Source organism: Sinohyriopsis cumingii, chromosome 7 (assembly GCF_028554795.1).
Source record: "Sinohyriopsis cumingii isolate HCF-2022 chromosome 7, ASM2855479v2, whole genome shotgun sequence".
Classification (NCBI taxonomy): Eukaryota; Metazoa; Mollusca; class Bivalvia; order Unionida; family Unionidae; genus Sinohyriopsis; species Sinohyriopsis cumingii.
The window spans coordinates 100,990,121-101,010,461 of NC_142967.1; the positions used below are offsets into that span (position 1 = coordinate 100,990,121).

At 37.3% G+C, this 20,341-nt stretch overlaps 1 protein-coding gene across 1 annotated transcript in view; it reads left to right on the plus strand.

Moving 5' to 3' along the window:
• LOC149795829 (cyclic GMP-AMP phosphodiesterase SMPDL3A-like) overlaps positions 1–1,212 on the plus strand; it is a 69,886-nt gene extending 68,674 nt beyond the window's left edge. Inside the window, exon 6 of the mRNA XM_089965729.1 lies at positions 123–1,212. Coding sequence (XP_089821855.1) covers positions 123–622 — 500 coding nt within the window. The 3' untranslated portion in view covers positions 623–1,212. The remainder of the gene's footprint in view (positions 1–122) is intronic.
• The last annotated feature ends 19,129 nt before the right edge of the window (positions 1,213–20,341 follow it).

Below are 20,341 nucleotides of genomic sequence, written 5' to 3' on the forward strand. Positions count from 1 at the left end.
TTGGGGTAGGTGACTTGTTCTTCTCCTCTCCATCTTTTACTTGAATCACGAATGTTTGCTTTAAAAAGGTAGACAGTTAGCCAATTGATGAAATACGAAAAATCCTGTTCTGCAATTTTTAGGTGCACCGGTGGTTCCGGTTTTCATTGCTCCATCCGTGACTCCATGGCGGTACAAACCTGAGCACAACCCTGCTATTCGACTCGTTAATTATGACCGGCAGACTGGAAGACACCTGGATATAAATCAGTATTACCTAGATCTTCCCGAAGCCAACGCACAAAAGACAGCAACATGGAAACTCGAGTACACAGCCAAGCAAAATTACGGAGTGATCGATCTTACTCCTTCCTCTCTGTTTACGCTAATGAACAAAATGAAAGACTACGTATCAAAAGAGTTTCACGACTACTTTAAGTGGACCACAGTCAACGCAAGTTCAGCAGAAACGTGCAACACTGATTGTCACGTGTCCATTATATGCGGATTCAGCAATTTCGATATAACCTCGTATAATAATTGCAAAGATAAAATGAACATTAGTGGATCAACATCAAGAAAAGGAAACCTACTTATCCCGTTAGTCTTTTCAATCATCTTTTTGCAAACACTTTTAATCTAAACATTTCTGCAGTAAATTTAGTTTGAATATATTCCCACTTTCAATATACAAATAAGTTTTGGTTCGATGATTGGACAGAGTGTTAACCAGGGTGAAATCCATCATTCTTCTGTGGGGAAGATATTGTTTTGAAAACAATAAAGTGCCTTCTATAATAGCCAAATTTTGCAACTTATAATAAAATTAGTAATCTCTATAAGCAAGATAATACCTGGTGAAGTTACTTTATGGAACAATGGGTATTTAACTGGATCATACATGTGGACCAGGCAAACAAATGGTACAAAGTAACCGTCTTTTCACTTTTACATAATTGTATTTAGAATGTTACCAGTTTGTTAAAAGATAATGTCAGGTTGTGGTACTTTACATTTAATGATATTTTCACTCCTTAAATCAGAACAATAGGCCTACAGAGTTTATAATATAGGCTGCGTCTTTGTTTCATGGAAAATGCCCATCAAACGCAATACAAAACGCAATATTTGGACAAAAGAGGTCCCACACCACACACCAGCCCTCACTTGCTTGCTAGAGCAAAGTATACCGATAATTATATATGGTCAAATCAAATAAAGTTGTGAGCTCTTTGCTTACTTTTATCATCTCTTGTTGCACCATTGCATATAAAATACTGAAGAAAAATTATGCTTTCAATCGTGTCACACGCATACCCTGTTTGAGAAACAGGAATACTGAATAAATGGATAAATCCCAATAAAACTAACTTGTTGCGACTCTATGGCTTAAACGAAATAACATAAAGACGTGAAACAAGCACGTTTATTAAAGTCAACAGATAAATTTGTTACAAAGTAAACAAAATTACGAGGAACTTAACAATATTGTGAACTAATCTCAAATAATCCGAAACGTTCCATCATAAGTCAAAACGTATATTGTTCCCAATGAACTCCAATAATGAATGTGCTGATGTCCCAATATTCTTGAATGTGCTGATGTGCCAACAGTCTTGATGTATCACAATGATAAAATCCAGAATCTCTTTTAATTTCCATCGATATTTTGTAAAGTTTATTGGTTTGTACTACTTACCGTAAGAAAAATAGATCTGGCAGACAAAAATCTTAACAGAGACTCGTAACTCAAGGATCTAGGTCAGGAAGGCAATCCTTATTTTCATGAGAACTACAAGGAACAGGTCAAGATATCAGGAAATAAAGAATTATGAGTAAGCTGCAGTTAACCATGACGGATCCTGGTCTTATGTTCTTGGCGGGATTTTAAAATAATTTTCTTCATTAAACTGACTGAACTTGCTCAATCATATCTTACCTTTTACAAAACAAGCAAACCTTTGTTTGTCCTTGTCTGTACCAAAACAACTGGGCTGGCCCAGTACGTTCATTTATATTTTTATTTGTCACACTTATTGGTAGCTGGATAAATCAATCTCCCAAATCTGTGTTGATAGTGATGGACGATATGTGGTCTGTTCATTAAAATGTGCAATTTTGCTGCATGCAGTTCTTTCCGGGACACACATGTGTACACGTTAGATACTTACCGGTATTTGGTAACGGCCATATCTAGTTCGAAAAATGACCACATTACAGACGGTAGTACTTTTCCATGTGGATTTTCAAGTCGCCAAACAGGACTTGCTTTGGAAGTACAATGTAAATGTCACCAAAAAGAACCTTTCAGCCGACGGTAGCTCCACAGCCGCGAGAAATACAAGTAAATGCATAAAATGTACACCGATGCATTTAGACAATATTACCTGCATATTGTCGGAGGTTGTAAAGAATAGGCGATATCAGTCCCTAAATCGCCAGTCAGTATCATCATAAGTGTGTGGCTGACATATCGACATAACTTATTGAATGCATGTATGAAACGTACTCATTGGTCAAAGTCAGCGTTCTATATATATAGATGGTGTTTAAAATAACATAGTGTTTCGTTTGACGGGTTAGTTTAAATCGTATGGCGACTGAACCATAAGAGTACCCTTCATTCTGCACGAACGAGAAAAGTTTGGTCTATTCCTTTCCAAGTTATATTTTCGGTTTCTCATGATTTTCATTCGTATCGTAACGTGAGCAGTACAACTTTAAGAACAATAAAATCAAACAAAATCTAAAATTCTTAATTGTTGCTATTCATTTTTAAAAATCATAATATTCGAATATTCGAATGATGAATTAAAAAAAATTAATCTTTTCGAAAACATTTGTTTTGTAAAGACCAAAAACGCACATATGTGATTATGCGAAAAAGTTAATGATGCCTCGCGATAATGTGTTTGTCATCAGTGTATCTAATACTACCAACTTAAGACATATATTGTCAATCAGTCTCTTTAGCTGTATTTGCTTCCTAATGTTTTAATTAGTTTATATTTGAACAGCATCTACGCTTGAGAAAGTTAAGCTGATTTAGAGTAAATATTATTGGTCGCTTACTTTGACCATTATAATAATTGCACCCCCCCCCATGTTCTTCTTCTTTGAGTTAGACAAGTTATTTAACCATTAATGAAGAAAATGGTTTGCATTAAATGGTTAATTCACTAACCTGTGTTGAACACTGGTTGCTGAAACAGCAGCTTTAGGGTTGTGCGGGCCCTATGCGAAATGAGGACGAAATTCTGCTAAATATTCGTAAAAACATACAAGTTTGTTTACAAAATCAAATTTACTTTGAAATAATCTGCATTAATTATCGGTTTTGAACAAACTCCAAACTTTTCGCCCCCCCCCCCCCCAGCTTGCGTTTCCGGTGCGATCGCACCTTTCATACATCGATAAGGCCGCTACTAGTCCATAACAAGCTTAGCTGACCATATATCTAATGTTGATCATTCTAGGAATAGTTGTCAATGTAACTTGAAATTCTCCATAAATGTACCACCACCTAGACTGAATTATCAAGAGAATGATACGCTTACGTGGAAGACTAAGAATCGGTGAATAAACGAAACAAAATTTCATTGGACATTGGTGTTCAAAAATCATTTAGCGAACACGAAATGGAACATACTCAAAAGTAAATTCAAAACCTTGTGAACAAAGATTAACAGCTTGATATTCTTTTTCCAAAGTCACAACATGAACTAAATAGCTTGATATTCTTCTTACAAAACCCCAACAAGGACTAAATAGCTTGATATTCATCTTACAAAGTCACAACAGTAACTAAATATCATGAAATTCTTCTGACGAAGTCACAAACAAGGACTAAATAGCTTGATATTCTTCGTACAAAATCACAGTAATGACTTAATAGCTTGATATTCTTCTTACAAAGTCACAGCATGGACTAAATAGCTTGATATTCTTCTTCCAAAGTCACAACATGACTAAATACCTTGATATTCTTCTTACAAAGTCTCAACAAGGACTAAATAGCTTGATATTCATCTTACAAAGTCACAACAGTATCTAAATATCATGAAATTCTTCTGACAAAGTCACACACAAGGACTAAATCGCTTGATATTCTTTTTACAAAGCCACACAAAGGAATAAATCGCTTGATATTCTTCTTCCAAAGTCACAAGGACTATATAGCTTGATATTCTTCCGACAAAGTCACAACCGGTGAAAGAAGCGAAGAAAGAAAAAAAAATTAAAACGACACGACATACCTTGAAATGAGTACTCGCTTTAGATATTGTCGACAGGAAAAGTGAGAACGATTTATATAAGAAACTCTTCATGCATTTAAAATCATTTACTGGAATTACTATGAGAATTCCAACAAGTCTGTAACTCTATTAAATCTTTAATGAAGAGTTACGATCAGTTCACTGCGTAATAAGGACGAGTACAAAATAATTACTAAGGATGGTTGGAAGAGATACAAACGAATACTTCTATTTTAACAGTAGACACATTACTTAAGAAAAGAAAGGTGTGTGTGTGTGTGTGTGTGTGTGAAACAGCTCATCATCACACGCAAAAATAGTCGGGTCTGAGGAAACTTCTATACACCATGGTGGTCGACACATGTTGGTATGGGCAGGAGGTTATTGATGGTGACGTCGGAATGATAACCTCGAAGCCAATGCGCCTGCATTTGAACAAAAAATAACAACAAAAACAAAAAAAAACAAAAAAACCTGAATACTTACAAAGTTCGTGGACTTGGTAATTTTCACAAAAATGGGTTCTATAGATAGACAAACCACACAGGCACACACACAGACACACGCACATAGACACACACACACACACTTTGCAGCATTTACCTCTGTTTAAAACGTATCCTATTGACTTGTGAAGGCGGATTTTAAACTTAAATAAAGACAAATATGTAAGGGCTTTTTCCAAAAATTTGGGTATTCACCTTGCGATTGCCCGTCCCCAAAAAATGACCGTTTCTTTCTGATTTGTCTCGAAACGTTGTCATTGTAGAACGCCTTGATGGAGTTCATAGCGGCCACCGTCACTAAGTTTTGGTCATTTCGTATATGTACGCTCAAGAGTCAATAAACAAATGATGTCGGGGCGCAATTTAGACGTACATCGTCATTTTAGTTTGTTTGGGTTTAATTCAATTTATGGTGTTATCCTTGGAGGATTTGGTAAGTATGTGTTTGGCAGCGAGAGTAATATTTTGCCCAAGGGCACAACGCGGCATTAATCTGACATAGACAGGGAATATATCCTCGTATTCCTGTGTACGAGTCCGTCACACTAATCACTGACCAACGTCACCTCTCTTCTAGTTGGCAAATGACGGCAGTCGAAGTACTTATATAATTTGTTAAATTTAAGGAAAAGTAAAAATAAGTCAAGGGAAGCAACTTGCTAGGATCATACGATCTTTTCTTTTGAGAGTTCTCTACGCTAATTTTAGCAGTTGTACCACTGGAGAAGACAAACAGAGTAAAGAGAGAATTTGTTCAACAAATATTTCTTTTTGTTACAGAGCAGATACAAACCAAACTTTGTATCTCCAAGATACGTTTGATAAATCTATCCCAAAATTTTGAGACTGATGAAAGAACATATAACTGTATACATGACGTAGATGAAAAGATATATATATATATATATATATATATATATATATATATATATATATATATATATATATATCCTTACGCCAGGACGTGAATACCTGACCTTTCAGGTTCAGTGTACAAGAAGCTAACCGTGTTTGTAGTGCAATACTTTTCCCAAACAAAAACATATTTTATGTTTAAATCATGAGTGTGTCTTATATTGTTTTAATATTTTAATAAATGCGAATAAAAATAGAAATTCCAAAAGAAAACAATCAACTTTTCAATCTGCATATGTGATTGTGAACAACCAGACAAATCGCAGAACTACATTTTGTGGTGGACACACTCGCAGGGTTGAGGGTTGCGAGGAGTTCATTCACTCGGTCAAAACACAGTTGCCAAGAGTATGTCGTAACTCCATTCAAAGTGCAAAGTACAGTATGTACGCTGTATCAATGATATACCACTCGTTGTGTGAACTATTCATGAAAAATTTATACATCTCTTGGTATATCATTGAGACAGCGTACATACTATGTATGTATGTATATATACATACATATATATATATATATATATATATATATATATATATATATATATATATATATATATATATATATATATATATACATATATATATATATACATATATACATATATATATATATATATATATATATATATATATATATATATATATATATATATATATATATATATATATATATATATATATATGTGTGTGTGTGTGTGTGTGTGTGTGTGTGTGTGTGTTAACAAAATCTATGAAGACGATAAACAGCAGGCAAAACTCCGATTAATTCAAACCATGACATAGACAAAAATCCTATCTATTTCGTTTTTAATTAAGAGAAACTCACTTTATATTCAGTTATAAGAATAATTATGCCAACAAACACGCACACACACACGGACGGACACGGAATGAGTGGAAATAAAAAAAGGATATGATGACTTGTAGTTCAACCTCTCATTGTCTACGACAAATGATAACGATTATGTATGGGATGCCAAAGAACTTCCTGTAAAACTGATGCACAACCACGTATTTTCAATTATCAATGAATGAATCATTCGATGACACTATCTTGCACTGCCATCACTTACGATGAAGATGTACCGTATACAATCGCTTGTAAGTAGAGTCAAACTGCAGACCCAGATTTGCCTTCGCATAATGCTCTTACAGATTTGGTCCATGCAGTTTTTATTAGGAGTAATCAGCAGAACAAGCAAGCAAGATAGGCTGGCACATTATGGGAGGGCAAGTCGGGGTCTGTTGCTTGCAGATGAAATCGTCTTGTCAGCAGTAGAGAAGAATATGCAGTTAAATTCTGAGTTTTCACATAAGCAAGAAATATTCTTTACTAACAGTGAGAAGATCATAATTAAGCGTAATACATAAATATACGATTTAGTTTGGATTTTACACTAACAACGCAGTAATTACTGGAACTCTGGGCTTTTAGTTCTTGCAAAAACTTTAACCCAGACTTAAAAGCACAAAACAACAACAACAACAACAACAACAACACACACACACACACACACGCTTCTTTTACTTTAATCAGAATGAGCACATATTGTGCGTAGCAGTTGTTGTTTACTTTTGTTATTTCTGCAATTCTTATTATGTCGTCTTACGTGATATTATTATTATTTCTTCTCCTCCTGTCGCATCGTTATGGTATTTTCTGTATGATTCCAAGTTAAATGCATTTTCAAATAGCATATATTCATTCCCTTTTTCTTCTTATTCCTAACTAGCAGTAAACCCTGATGAAGAGACAGACGGACGGAAAATTAATTCCGTCAAAATTCAGCAATTGATTTTGTGTGTTCAACGCCAATTTTCAGTACATTACAGGCTGTAAATTGCGGTCAGTATTTGTGGGGAGGAAGAACTCAGGGAAAGCCCCGGGAAGAATCACTTATTCACGGTACGCTAATGGCAAGCTTTCGCACATACCCACGTTGGCTAAGCTGAGACTTGAACCCACGTTGACAGAGTTACGATGTGTCTTTGATCAGTAAAGTCTAGCCCCTTAGACCACTCGGTCATAAGTGGGTGGGGGTGCAGAGCCAATAATGAGTACTGTATGCACACTGTTGCAGAATTGCCTGTTCCATTAGCTACTCAAGCGGTACAATATATCAGGTCAGCCGTTAGAATCTTATACCACCCTTCCGTGACGAATAAGTGTTATAACGTTGCAACTAGTGAGAATAAAGACTAATATGCGAGCGAAAAGAAAAAAACAACAGTCAATATGCATCATGGGAGGTTTATAATTTTACTACTGTATCGAGATTAAAACGTTCTTACTTATAACTGGGGGTTAAGGTATGGGAATTTGGTTAAAGAAATGAACATTAATCGCTCGGAAGGCAATTCTTCATTACAGAACGGATTGTGCAAATTGGTTGTTGTTGTCTGTTGTTGCTGTGGGGTTGAACGCCATTTTTCAGCACACGATAGGCTATACATGGCAGCCAGTATTAATGGTGGAGGAAGAACCCGGGGAAAACCCCAGAAAGAACCACCGACCCACGAGAAGCTACTGGCAAGCTTTCTCACATGCCCACATTGGCTGAATCTTAGACTCGAATCGCAGCAGACAGAGGTGAGATGGCAGTGATCCGTAACAAAGAGCGTTTTAGACCACTCGGCCACTCGGCCACCCCGCAAATTGGTTGTCAAGTTTGAACTACTCCTCATGAGCTTTTATTGTTTAAAAAGTCGGTATCTCTTTTTAGATCATCTGCATATTCATTCCACACAAAAAACAACAAGAAAATAACATCAAGATACTAGTCCCATAGACCTTTAAGAAGGCAGTGAATTTATAATTTTATGATTGATATCTTTCGTGTAAAAAAGATTCCAGTACCAATGGACTAGAGAATCGAAATGCAGTACTTTATGTGTGTTGCCCATTGAAGAAAGTAGACACGTTGATTTAGTTCTGTGTAGTAAGCATCCATTATGAGACATGCATTGTAACCAAATTTCCATTTTGCATCTTCGATCGACACAGTCACTTCGATATTTCTATTTTTAGTTGGAAAATCCATTTTAAAGCGACGTTAACACCGGCGAGTCAACAGACGAATCATATTGCTTGCTTTCAAAATCGTGTGTCCTGGGACGTCGTCTTACAAGTTTCTGACCTCACAGGAAACACCGATCATGTGACATATTTTTGATCTCATTCTATAATTCTCTGTCTGTTTCTCGTGTGCTGTCAGCTGTGATGTAAGTCATATAAAACAGAGACTCAATATCGTTCCGGTCCCACTTTCACAATATTACACGAGATCCTAGTCTGATAAAAACAAAATCTTGTCCCTTCAGGATATTACTACAAGGATATAATTCAGAATAATATTGTCACCTTATAGTCTGTGATGACTGACCTTTCATTATTGTCCGTGTAGCATGCTACCATTCTAACGACTTTTTAAAAGTGTTCTTAACACCTTTTTTATTGACTCAGGGTGGTCTGTAAGAACAAAAATAGGAAAACCCGGATAAAATCGTCTGGATAGGCGACAGCATGCAATTGTGCATGTACGAATCGAACTCGGGAATGCGTATAATCATATTTTGTAGCGTGTAACGCCACGGTTCCTGCTTTCTTTGTTGTAATAATATTCTCACTTAAAATTGATAGTTTGACACGTTTATAGCAATTGTTATTAATTTAAAAAATGATGTATATTATTGGTCTATTTTATTTTAAATCATCATTCTTTTAGTATTCCTTCTATTTCTATGTAATTTTGATTGCTTGACTTCGCATATGTGTTTTAAATAACTTCAGTGGGGCATTTAAATAAGTCCCGGAGATGAATATATTGTGTGCAGCATCATGAGTGCAGTTTGAATTACATGCATTTTTAAAGTTTTACAATATATTTGGCAGTATTATGGTGTATTGTTCCAAATATTAACCAAGTAAATCTCCAAGATTTTCATAACAAAATGAAAACTGCTTTCGCTGCGGCTGGGATATTAACATTGTTAAATTGTATTAGGAAGGAATATTTCTGTCACCCTATGTCAGAAAATGAATTTTCATAGACGAGGGAAGCAAGTGATATAGACACCCAATGTCACATAAATGTGTGGAGAAAAAGAGCTTTTGCATTATGCATGAGAATATACATAAATTGCGTTTTTGCCACGTCCACCGTTTCCCGTTGTGTGTCATTCACTTGCTGAGTCACGAACAAAGTGCCCGCAGTGAATGTGCATTATGAGGATGGGATGGGCATATCTAAGAAGTCATAATTATAAAAATGTCATTTTCTTGAGACCAAGTAGTTTATCTTTAGTACAATAAAATTACTGGGGACAATGCGAATGCTAAAAGATGAATAACCCTACCTTTTATGATCTAGTTCATAGTCCACAACTGTAAAAATGGGAAATGTTTGTCAGAGAACCGATCTAACAGACATGAGATCTTCAACCGTATGACGTTAGTCTAACACAAACCAATCTCCGTAAACAATAACTTTGCTAAAATTAAATGAAATTCACAGAAATGTTAAAAGAGGTATAAACCTGTCACAGAACCGATCAAAGGAACCATGAAAATTGTAAGCACGCCACTTTCTAGAATATCTACGCACGAGATCTAGTTCAGTAGATTTACTAATAAAGTGTGGAATTTTACTAATACCTTTATCTTTTAATTAATCAGTATGAGGCCAACATGTCTCAAAACTAAGCTAAGGGGTTATGAGAATTGGCAGCATATCAATTTCACTATATTCAGAACTAGAATTTTGAAATACGTTAACTTGCAAATAACAAAATACACGAGCTTGCTGTCGAAACTTCTAGTTCTTACAAAACCCCTGTGTGCCTTTTAAACACCAAGAAGTGACGATTTGGTATCAGAACCGCTCGTAAAGAACACAACAATGGTGTTATGTAGGTTTGACGATGAAGCCCCCTCCGCCGTGAGCAAATAAACGTAGATTCTGTGTGTTAGTTTAGCGCCGTGTCTATATCCCCCCCCCAAAAAAAATTCATATTTTTACTGGCTCCAACAACCTAACCCACATCCATGGAATGCTTACACTCTCGCTTGCAATCAACGCAGTTTCACTGTTGTTGTCAAACACATTGATAGGAATGATTTTGCTAGTAACATAAATCGCTGATAATAGTAATTTAGTCATTATCTAGTCGCTGAATCAGTCCAACGCCAGTTTTAAGCTCGAGTGCTCTAAGGCACCTATCGAAATTATGTCCTGCGCATCCACATACGGTATTTACGAGCCCGATAAGCACCTCCATATAGTTTTTTCTCTATGGCACCAAAACATTTTGTCACAGACACGACCATGTTTGAGGTCATAACCTTGAGCAAGCTATGCAATCACCTGATTCATGAACCTTCCTGCGTCTTGGTGAGTTACATATTCTTCTAACGTTCCCACTGCGACGTCGACTTATTAGTTTCTATTCGCGTCGGCGATTCTTATTGGCGGGGTCCTGCAGTTTACGTAGTCATCTAAGTTTGCGACCTCAAGGCATACTTATAGTCTTATCGCCGCGTTGCGGCTGCTAGCGGAGACTGCCAGGCCTGTGATCATGTTTGTTAGGATGCTCCGGTGCCCAGCATGATGTTTCCAGTCTTCTCCATCCGCAGAGATACGTGTTCAGCGACAAAATATTGCCGTAGTCATTTCGCTGAACTGCGTGATGGTGACGTCGAGGTTTTGCTTTCAAGAAATGTTGTGACCTTGGAGTACTTTTTAAGGCCATCCACGTATGAGTCACCATTGTGACTTTGTCATCGACTTTTTTTGGTCTTCGACTTACTTTTCTGCGTCCCCGTCTTTGACGGCCGACGTATCGCTTTGTGGGGGCATATTCAGTTTGACTGGGATCGGTTACATTGCAGAGGGCCAGACTTTAGGTTTCTTTCTTGAGCCTGTCGAACGTCATCGGCATGGAAGACGGCGATATTGTCTGGCGTCTCTATGCTGACTGGGTGATCAACCAAAAGGAGAGTTTTCTATCGTCTTAGGTTAATACAATTAATTTGTTTGGTTCGGTGCCACCGACACGATTGCTGTAGGAAGCCAGTTCGGGTGAGTACCACCTGAATCCAGAGCCTGTCCCGTCTTTTGCGAACGCCCTAAGATGCCACCGGCATGGCTTCAACTGGCCGGTTTTTAAATGAGAACATGCAAAGGGATGTAGAGCAGTCGTCCAGGCACTGACCGGAACATCAGCCAATGAGTCCCGAGGTGCATCCAGGTGTTGATGTCATCGATACCAGCTTTGTTCTTGCTGAAATACGGCAAGCCCTTTAGCTCGTCTCGCAAGTAGACGGATATGAAATGCTTCAACAGCAGTTCAAAGTAAGAAAGAACCCTTACCGCCCCACGCAAGGCAGTAGCCTTGACCTATTTTTGACAAGCGACTGAAGGTGTCTCCTATAGTGTTTTGCGCAACTAGATGACCATCCAAGACAATCTTAGAGATGATGCCTCGCCAGTGGTCGTCATGGCTGGGATCATCGCTCTCCCAACAGCAATAAAAAAACAGGAAAGGAGGAAACAGTAGTGCAAAGATGCCATATTACTTTTGCATGGTCTTTAGGGCATCAGCGGAAGGAATATATTCGACAACGTGTTTAGCTTTGGTATTTCTAGGTTGCGCTTGGCATGAATATCTGTCAGCAAAATAAGATGAAGTCCGTGGAGCTCACAGGAGCCCACCCGCAGCCGGGTACCAGGTGAGCTTTCCAGGAGGTGGCTAGCCTTTAAGGCTTGTCCTCCGTAATTAACTCGTGTTGTTCGTGTGGCATCTCTCACCCACTGAAATGCTCGCGTACTGTCTGCACTGAGTCTGAAACAATCGGTGTCTGCCACGTAAGGTAATGTTTGTGGGTGCCGCCAATGTAGAATATCACGAGGACGACATAGTGGTCAGCTTCAAACAGATGTCAGGGCTGTATTGGAATAAGTATTCGAGAAAGAGCACCTTGCGCGCCATAACTATTGCGGGCCCATTAATAACCCATCAGTAGCATCGTGGACTGGCTTTGGCAAACCCTGGCTGAGAACATGTTTGGAAACTGATATACCCAGGAGATGTTGCTTTTTTTACAAAGGCGTGGCGGCGCGTAGTGTGGAGATGATTCGTTACCGCCGGTGTGGTAGCCGCCTTGAATGGAAAGGTTCCCCGGCCCAATAATGCATGGCTGGTATGCACCTTTCCCGCCTTCGACAGCTAGAGTTTGTTGAGAGACTTGCCACGAGGGCGCCATAAAAGACATTGTGAGCTGGAAGACTAGGTCAGCTATCAAATGGCATAGTTTGTCCTGTCTCAGGTCTGACGTTTTCTCGACGCAGATACGCTTGGAATTATCTTCCTTGAACTTGCCAAAGATGGAATTATTTAGCGATTTAAACTTGTCCTTGTCAAGGTCAGTTTCAGCTTTTGCCCAGGGGTCCGTATTCTTTTTTACTGTGAAGTCCCATCCAGGAGCTCTGGTCAAACTATAATGCCTGATGTACTTTAGAGATGCGCATCCCAAAGCTAATGCAGAGCTTAAGGTTATGGTAGTAAAAGATGTATCGCTCTTTGTGTAGCAGATTGAATCCAATATATTTGCAGAATGTATAGAATCTTCCCAATTTGTTAACCAAATCGCGCTGGTAAGTGGATATCCACTCTTCCGTAATGATGACTGACTCTAAATCTAAGCATTATTCACTGTGGGTGTTGTGGAGCTCTTCAGAGTATTTAAGTTTCAATCTCGAGAAGGTACCTTTTAGGAGCATCTGGAGTAAGGCTACGATTTTTAACCTCTGATGGGCTTTGCGTGCCACCTGGAACCAATCTTGTTGCCACTTTTGGTGTCACTTTTGACAAACAGGTGCAAGTCAATGTCTGTGAGCATCCCAAGCTCTGTTTCCGTTTCTAAAGTAGCGTCCATGTCATAAGTTTTAAATGATTTGACTATGAACATTTCAGTGGCATCAGCCAGAAACATGCCTGCGTTGATGTAAAGGTCGTGATAGTCTCCCCCATGGTTTTACTGCTAAAGGTATCCCATTCGCGATGTGCATGTTGATAGGTCTCAGAGGATATTCCCATATACCCATACGAATATACAACCATGTCGGTCAGATGTGTGCCATCGTGTTTGATATACCGGCGGGTTGTGTGAAATATATTCTGGGGAAGGTTATCGGCCATCTTTGCTAGGTTGGATGATGGGTACTGATGGTTCTCTATACACTGGGGATAACCTAAGGATATGGTTATTTACTTTTCCATTTTCATGGGATGGTATCAAAGTCTGTCAATGAGCTTGTTCCCAGTGATACCATCAGAAGGAGGACATCGTAATTTCGCAGTTTGTGAAATACGATGGGCACATTCGTTTTGTTTCTCTTCAGTCTTAGTAGCGGCTTGAGTCTGTAGCTGTCCTGGTCAGCTCCTCTATTGTTAACTCGCGATATAGTATGATGCCTTGGTGTTGGCCGACGTCATAACCAAAACAGAGGAGGGTTGGCTCATAACTCACTGATGCATACGACGCTCTGATACTGCGTCTTTTCCTCTGTACGGAACGCGCGCGCGTGTGTGTACATGTGTACTTTGCAGTCACATCTCCAGACTATGTAGCAAAAGCCGCAAGGGGTTTGGCGGGCAGATTCATATGTAAGCTTTAGGGAGGAGCATCCTCTTTCACTTTCTCAGCCAAGTCAAGGCCCTCGAGAGCAACATAAATAATGCATGGCACTGACATCTGATGAAAGATGTGCTTAAAGTATAGCTTTTTCTTTTTAGACTCTGGTAGGAAGGTCGTCTGAGGTTTTCAGCCTATACCATGAGAGTCTTTAACACTGTCCTCGAGAAGGTCGGATCGGGACTAGTTTTTTTTTAAATATTTGTTTGCTGCTGCTGTATATATCCTGGAAAGATCTTTGATCTATACGTAGTGTTTGTTTTCGTCTTCACGAAGAAGTAACATGTTGAAAGTCTCGTATCGTGCGTGATATTATCCAGTGAAGTTGACAACGATAGCCAGGTAACGTTTTCAAACTTTATTCTTTCGGGCACTTTCATGCGAAACTTAAGATTATCACAAAAAGCGACGATGTAAAAGTAAAATACAGCTCCTAGGAGGATCTGCATTACTTAACAGTGTGCCGATCTCTCTCGTGAAGACCTAAGCCAAGTCTTTTAGGTAGTATATAACAGTTTTGCATTATGAACTAATCCTTGTAACTTATGGCGGGTACATTAGATATGTCTTCATGATGCATTGGTATCACCATCTGAGTGATGGAATGCTTCCAGGCAAATCCAATATTCCAGTCTTATTCTAAATAACAGCTTGAACCGGAAAAGATATAACATGTTTTTCTTAAACTTATAAATCAGTACAATGAGGCAAATGAGGTGAAAATGTGCTAGATATGAAGATTTCAGAATGACATTAAGGTTGTAATCATAGGGATAAACATTACATTTTACATAGTGACACTCAGAAATATGAAGCAATGACCATGTGGGAAAGTGACAATTCATTACAAGGATATATAAGGTTTCTAGAAGTATGTTTGTTAGATTATGTGCATCCATTTTTAGGCTAAATAACTAATAAGGTACATTGGCTATCATAAAGTGAAATGCAATGTGAAGATGGTGAGCTTTGAATATTGGTACAACAATTAGTACATACCTATACAAAGAGAAGTTAAGCGACAAGTCACTAAATAAAAGGACATAGCCATAAATATGCAGTTTCATGATGGAAATGACACTTTTGGATATTTCAAGTGCATGCAGCTAACTATGTGTCACAGACCAACTATACGTACAAAGAGATCCTATATTATTAACTAAATGTCATTGTTTGCAACCCACAAATTTTAAACAAGGATGGATATTCGCACATGTGATACATGCATCCTATACTTTTTAAGGTCAGTTGTATTAAGTTAGTACAAATGATTAGAGTGTCAGTTAACAATTATCAAGTATAATGGTTCATTAGAATGTAAAACTAGGTTCTGATACATGCCGCACTCTGCCATTGCACTACATTAGAATATATTACAATACATATGTAAATCCGTGATGTACATAACACTTTGGGGTATTTCAAATGTATATAGCCAAAATTAGTCTTACAGATCGGCTGTAAGTACAATTAAATCCTGTATGATGTACTGAATGTGAAATTATGATCCCACACATTCTAAAATATATGGACATTTGCTCGTTCGGGGTATGTACCCAGCTTACGATCAACGGCACAAAGTTAATTAAAACGATCTGTCGGAACATTTCTGGTACAAATTTTAAAGTGTCAATTAACAAATATTATTAGTAATTAATATTGCTTAATGTAAAATGGTTCATTAGAATGAGATATTAAAATACCGCACTGATCCAATTAATATCTTAGACAACAACAACAACAACAAAAGAATACAAAGAAAAGCATTTTGTGTTAGACTTAATTCATTTTGCTGTTTTTTCTACATCCATTGTAAGCAGGTGCATATGATTCCTTAAACCATTACTTTTGACATTTTTTCGTTCTCTGACAGTTTAAAATAGCTCGGTACACGACCTGAGTAGGCTCTACTATGGCGTTTTAATCTCCATTCTCTCATTAGGTACGAAATAACCATGTAAAGAATCACTGAGAGACATAGAGACAAATATGCGTCACTCACATAGTGACCCCATAATAAACACCATAAATTAATTGCTTGGACCCCATAATGCAAAGTATAAATGGTGTATCGATGCATGTATGAAAACGATGATGAGCTTCAAATACTGAGACTGCAAAAATTAGCATATTTGCAAACTGTTAAATATTTAAATTTAAAAATTTTACAATTTTAAATTAATTTTTTAATTTTATTGTTCTATTTTGAAAGTCAGTATACATAAACTCTAAAACTTCCACGTGTCTACTTTTAACAATAAACATGAGATTTCAATTTAAACATTTTATGGATGTGTTACTGACATGACTCTGATTACAAATATTTTTTTCCTATATAGTATCTACATTTGTTTCTTAGTCCTGAACTTTCCAGTGTGTCCAAAATTCTATTGAATCATATGCTGATCTAAAGTACTTTCGATGATGAACTAACAGTGAACTTTTCATAGATTATCTAGCATTTTTAAGGAGGCTGAGCTGTAAATAAAATGTACAGAGGTCACAGATTTTACTTCCGGATTTGCAACAATTCCTCAATACTCACTGTAAACTGTTGCCAAAATACACACAGAAAGCTGCACCATAATAATCATATTCTAAATAATAAGGAAGCTCCTTTAAATTAATAAAAAGAATGCCTAATCTAACACGTGTATCGCAACCAAAATGAGAAAGGTTAAAATCCTTAAATATAGACCGGGTCTACAATCCTAGTTACTGACAGGGAAGTAATAAGTGTGACCTCATTTCACCAGCTAGCAATTGAAATATCCTCGGCTATATCTGTTAAGTCGAGAAAGAAACATCACATGTAATTCACCATTGAGAACTATATTACGAACCAATATTGTTCACACGGCACATTGTGGCGACGGAAGGAGATAGTCACTCGGAATATTGTTAGTATTTTCTGTTGCATCATATGTGCTGTACTCCTTCCCAAGGGAATCACCAAGTCCATCAATTGTATATGTATTCCACAACTAGAGGTACTTTATACGTATCCAACAAAATTATGTTTAAGGAACACATGTAACGGAAACAAGCCACAAGAGAATAAGTCGCTAGAAAAAAAAGACAAGAAAAATCACAATTATTTACTAGAAAATTATATCATTATTTCTTTAATACAAGTTATTGCAAAATGAGAGAGAGAGAGAGAGAAAGAGAGAGAGAGAGAGTCGTGTATTCATTCAGTTCGTAATTATTTATTTTTTGCAAGGTTGTTTTCTGCAATCTCTAGACAGTACAACATATCGGCACCATTTTTAGTATTTATATTCACCTAATTCTTCTATTACATAAATGCCCTTATTACTTAAAAAGCGTATACACATTTCATATTTGCATAATGATTCTCAGCTGAAACCGCTCGATCAAACCTTTGTACCGATTTTAACATATGCTTGTGAGAGTTGGGAAAGGTATACAGCGAACGTGATCGTATCCCCTTAATTATCAACAAGAAGAGTCGAATGAGAAACTATTGGGCTCAGTTGGTTTGCAGCTATGAACAAACATTGTCTTATCGCATGTATTCGTTATTATGCATGCACGTTGGTGATAATTCGTATGAAATGAATTGTTACTTGAAATAAAATCTACATTAGATGATGTTGGAGTAGGTTACGTATGGAGAAATCAAAGTTTTATATCAGTTAAATGGTTAATAAACTCGGTAGAACAACGAGTAAAAGATCAGTATATACAGGCTTGGACAGCTAATATCAGTACGTTATTTAAAAGTCTGAATTACAGGTTATTTTAAACTAGAACTGCAAATAATAGATTTCCCGTGGAAACTGGTAGGTGGGCTAATGTTCCCTATAACGAAAGTTGTTGCACACTTTGTCTGTGTTAAGAAATAGGGAACGAATGTCAATATCATTTATATTGTTCTTATTTTCACGACGGAAGACGAAAATTTATACCACATCTTGTAACTTCCAGGACTAACCTTTACAAATATAACCAATTGATGAAAACAGGTAACGTACGAATCTTAATGAATATGTGCAGGTTCTTAGATTGTGTTTTCCAAATATTGTAACCCTGTTAAACATCATGTAATACCATCTCTTCGAATGCTGCTCATATGTTGTAAAATTTACAACCTGGCTGTAATAATGTTGGTAACGTATTCGCCATTTAATTCCAAAATAGAACAGTTACAGAATTGTTTGAAGTTTGTTATCTTTAAAGAAATATAACAATTTTATTCTATATCTCAAATGTATAATTCGATTTGTGTGTATTTTTTTCTATATTGATGATGCTTGATTTCAATAAAGAATTGGAACATTGCAGACTTCAAGTTTTCTGACTTCTCTTTTACAGTTCGAATCGTGTACCTCTGCACACACATTTTAACGATATAACACATACATTAGCGATATAACACACACACACACAAAGCAAGGAGTGACACCGCCCGGAAAAACGAGGCGAAAATGATGTGTTGTCTCTCTTTCTATCTGAGAATTGTTCCATCAATAAATTGAGCTTGATGAAAAGACATTACTCAAATAAACTAGCCACAATGATTGACTAAAAGCCCATTGACATTTACACCGTACAACATATATGCTTGCCATGTCTTGCCAGCAAAGCTTCTGATCTTCTCCAGAAACTGTATTGAATTAATAGGTATATTTTGTATTACCAACCTAATTTTTCTAACCCAACTCTACCCAGTTATCTATTCCAATAATGCATTCTAAAAGTACAAGTAACCTCAGTGACATAAAATCGATTGTCAAATGTTCAAACTTAATATAAAATGACGGTAAAACAAAAGCGATCAAACTTACATTCAGATAAATCATTACACACGCGTGCAGACACTAAAACCAGAACCATACGATTTCTCAATCTCTTACCTCTCTTCCCCCACCCCACACACATAATGGTTGAAAAGCACAGTACAGCATAGTGACACTTTAAACAAACATTTAGTACTTCTTTGATTTACATAGGTGTGACTACTACGACGATCAAGCTAGTGCCGACACAGCTGGAAATAACTGATTTAATGATATTTCTTTCTTGCCAACGCACTTTTGTATCACTAACACCATCCTGAATTTCTCCTCTGGTAACGGCCATTCGGACTCAGATTACAATTATTTTCCATACAAGGTCTCTACATTTGTTTCTCAGTACTGATATTTCCACTGTTTCCAAGTCCGAATAAATCATATGTTATGTAAAATAAATTCAAAGATGAAATCCAGGTGAAGGTCTTGTCATAGGCTATTCGTCATTTTGTTGAGAGGCGAAACTGTAAACAAAGCATCGTGCAACGCGTCAGAGATTTCACTTCCGCATCAGTATCACTGTGTCATTACTCACTGTGCAATGTCGTCATAATACAGACAGATACACATGCAATACGTATCAAAGTTTAAAGACTAATCAATTACTTATAAATCAATACCAGAAATGCATAAATCTAACTCCTATATCAATACCAAAACGATAGAGGAAAAACATGCAGTAAACAGACTGGGACAACGTTCGTGGGTACTGAACAAGAAATAATAATTGTGACCCGAGTCCATTTGGCGGTGTGTGCCTGGCCTCGTGTGCGGAACATCATCAGAGGTCAGGGTACCAGGCCAATTATTATCGCCATTGTGACCCATGAAAATCTTTCACGCTGTTTCAATGAAGCAATCAAAAATTCTTTTCCAGGCGCAGTCACTTATCGATTGATAAAACGAGTACTTTCATTAACGCGTAGAAGATTGTTTCATTGTGTTGCAGATTACATTTTTCTGCATACTCATTGAAACGAGGAAATCTTAGCACAGGTAGCAATGTACGTCTGAATTATGGCACATGGCTTGCGGTACGAGTGTGTGGCATATACACGAGGATTGAACTGCCTTGTGGATTATGAGTGAGTACAGATCAAAACTGCACAGACCCAAAGCTGCCTTCGCATAATGTGCTGTAATATATAAGTCTACGCAGTTTGTTAGGCACATT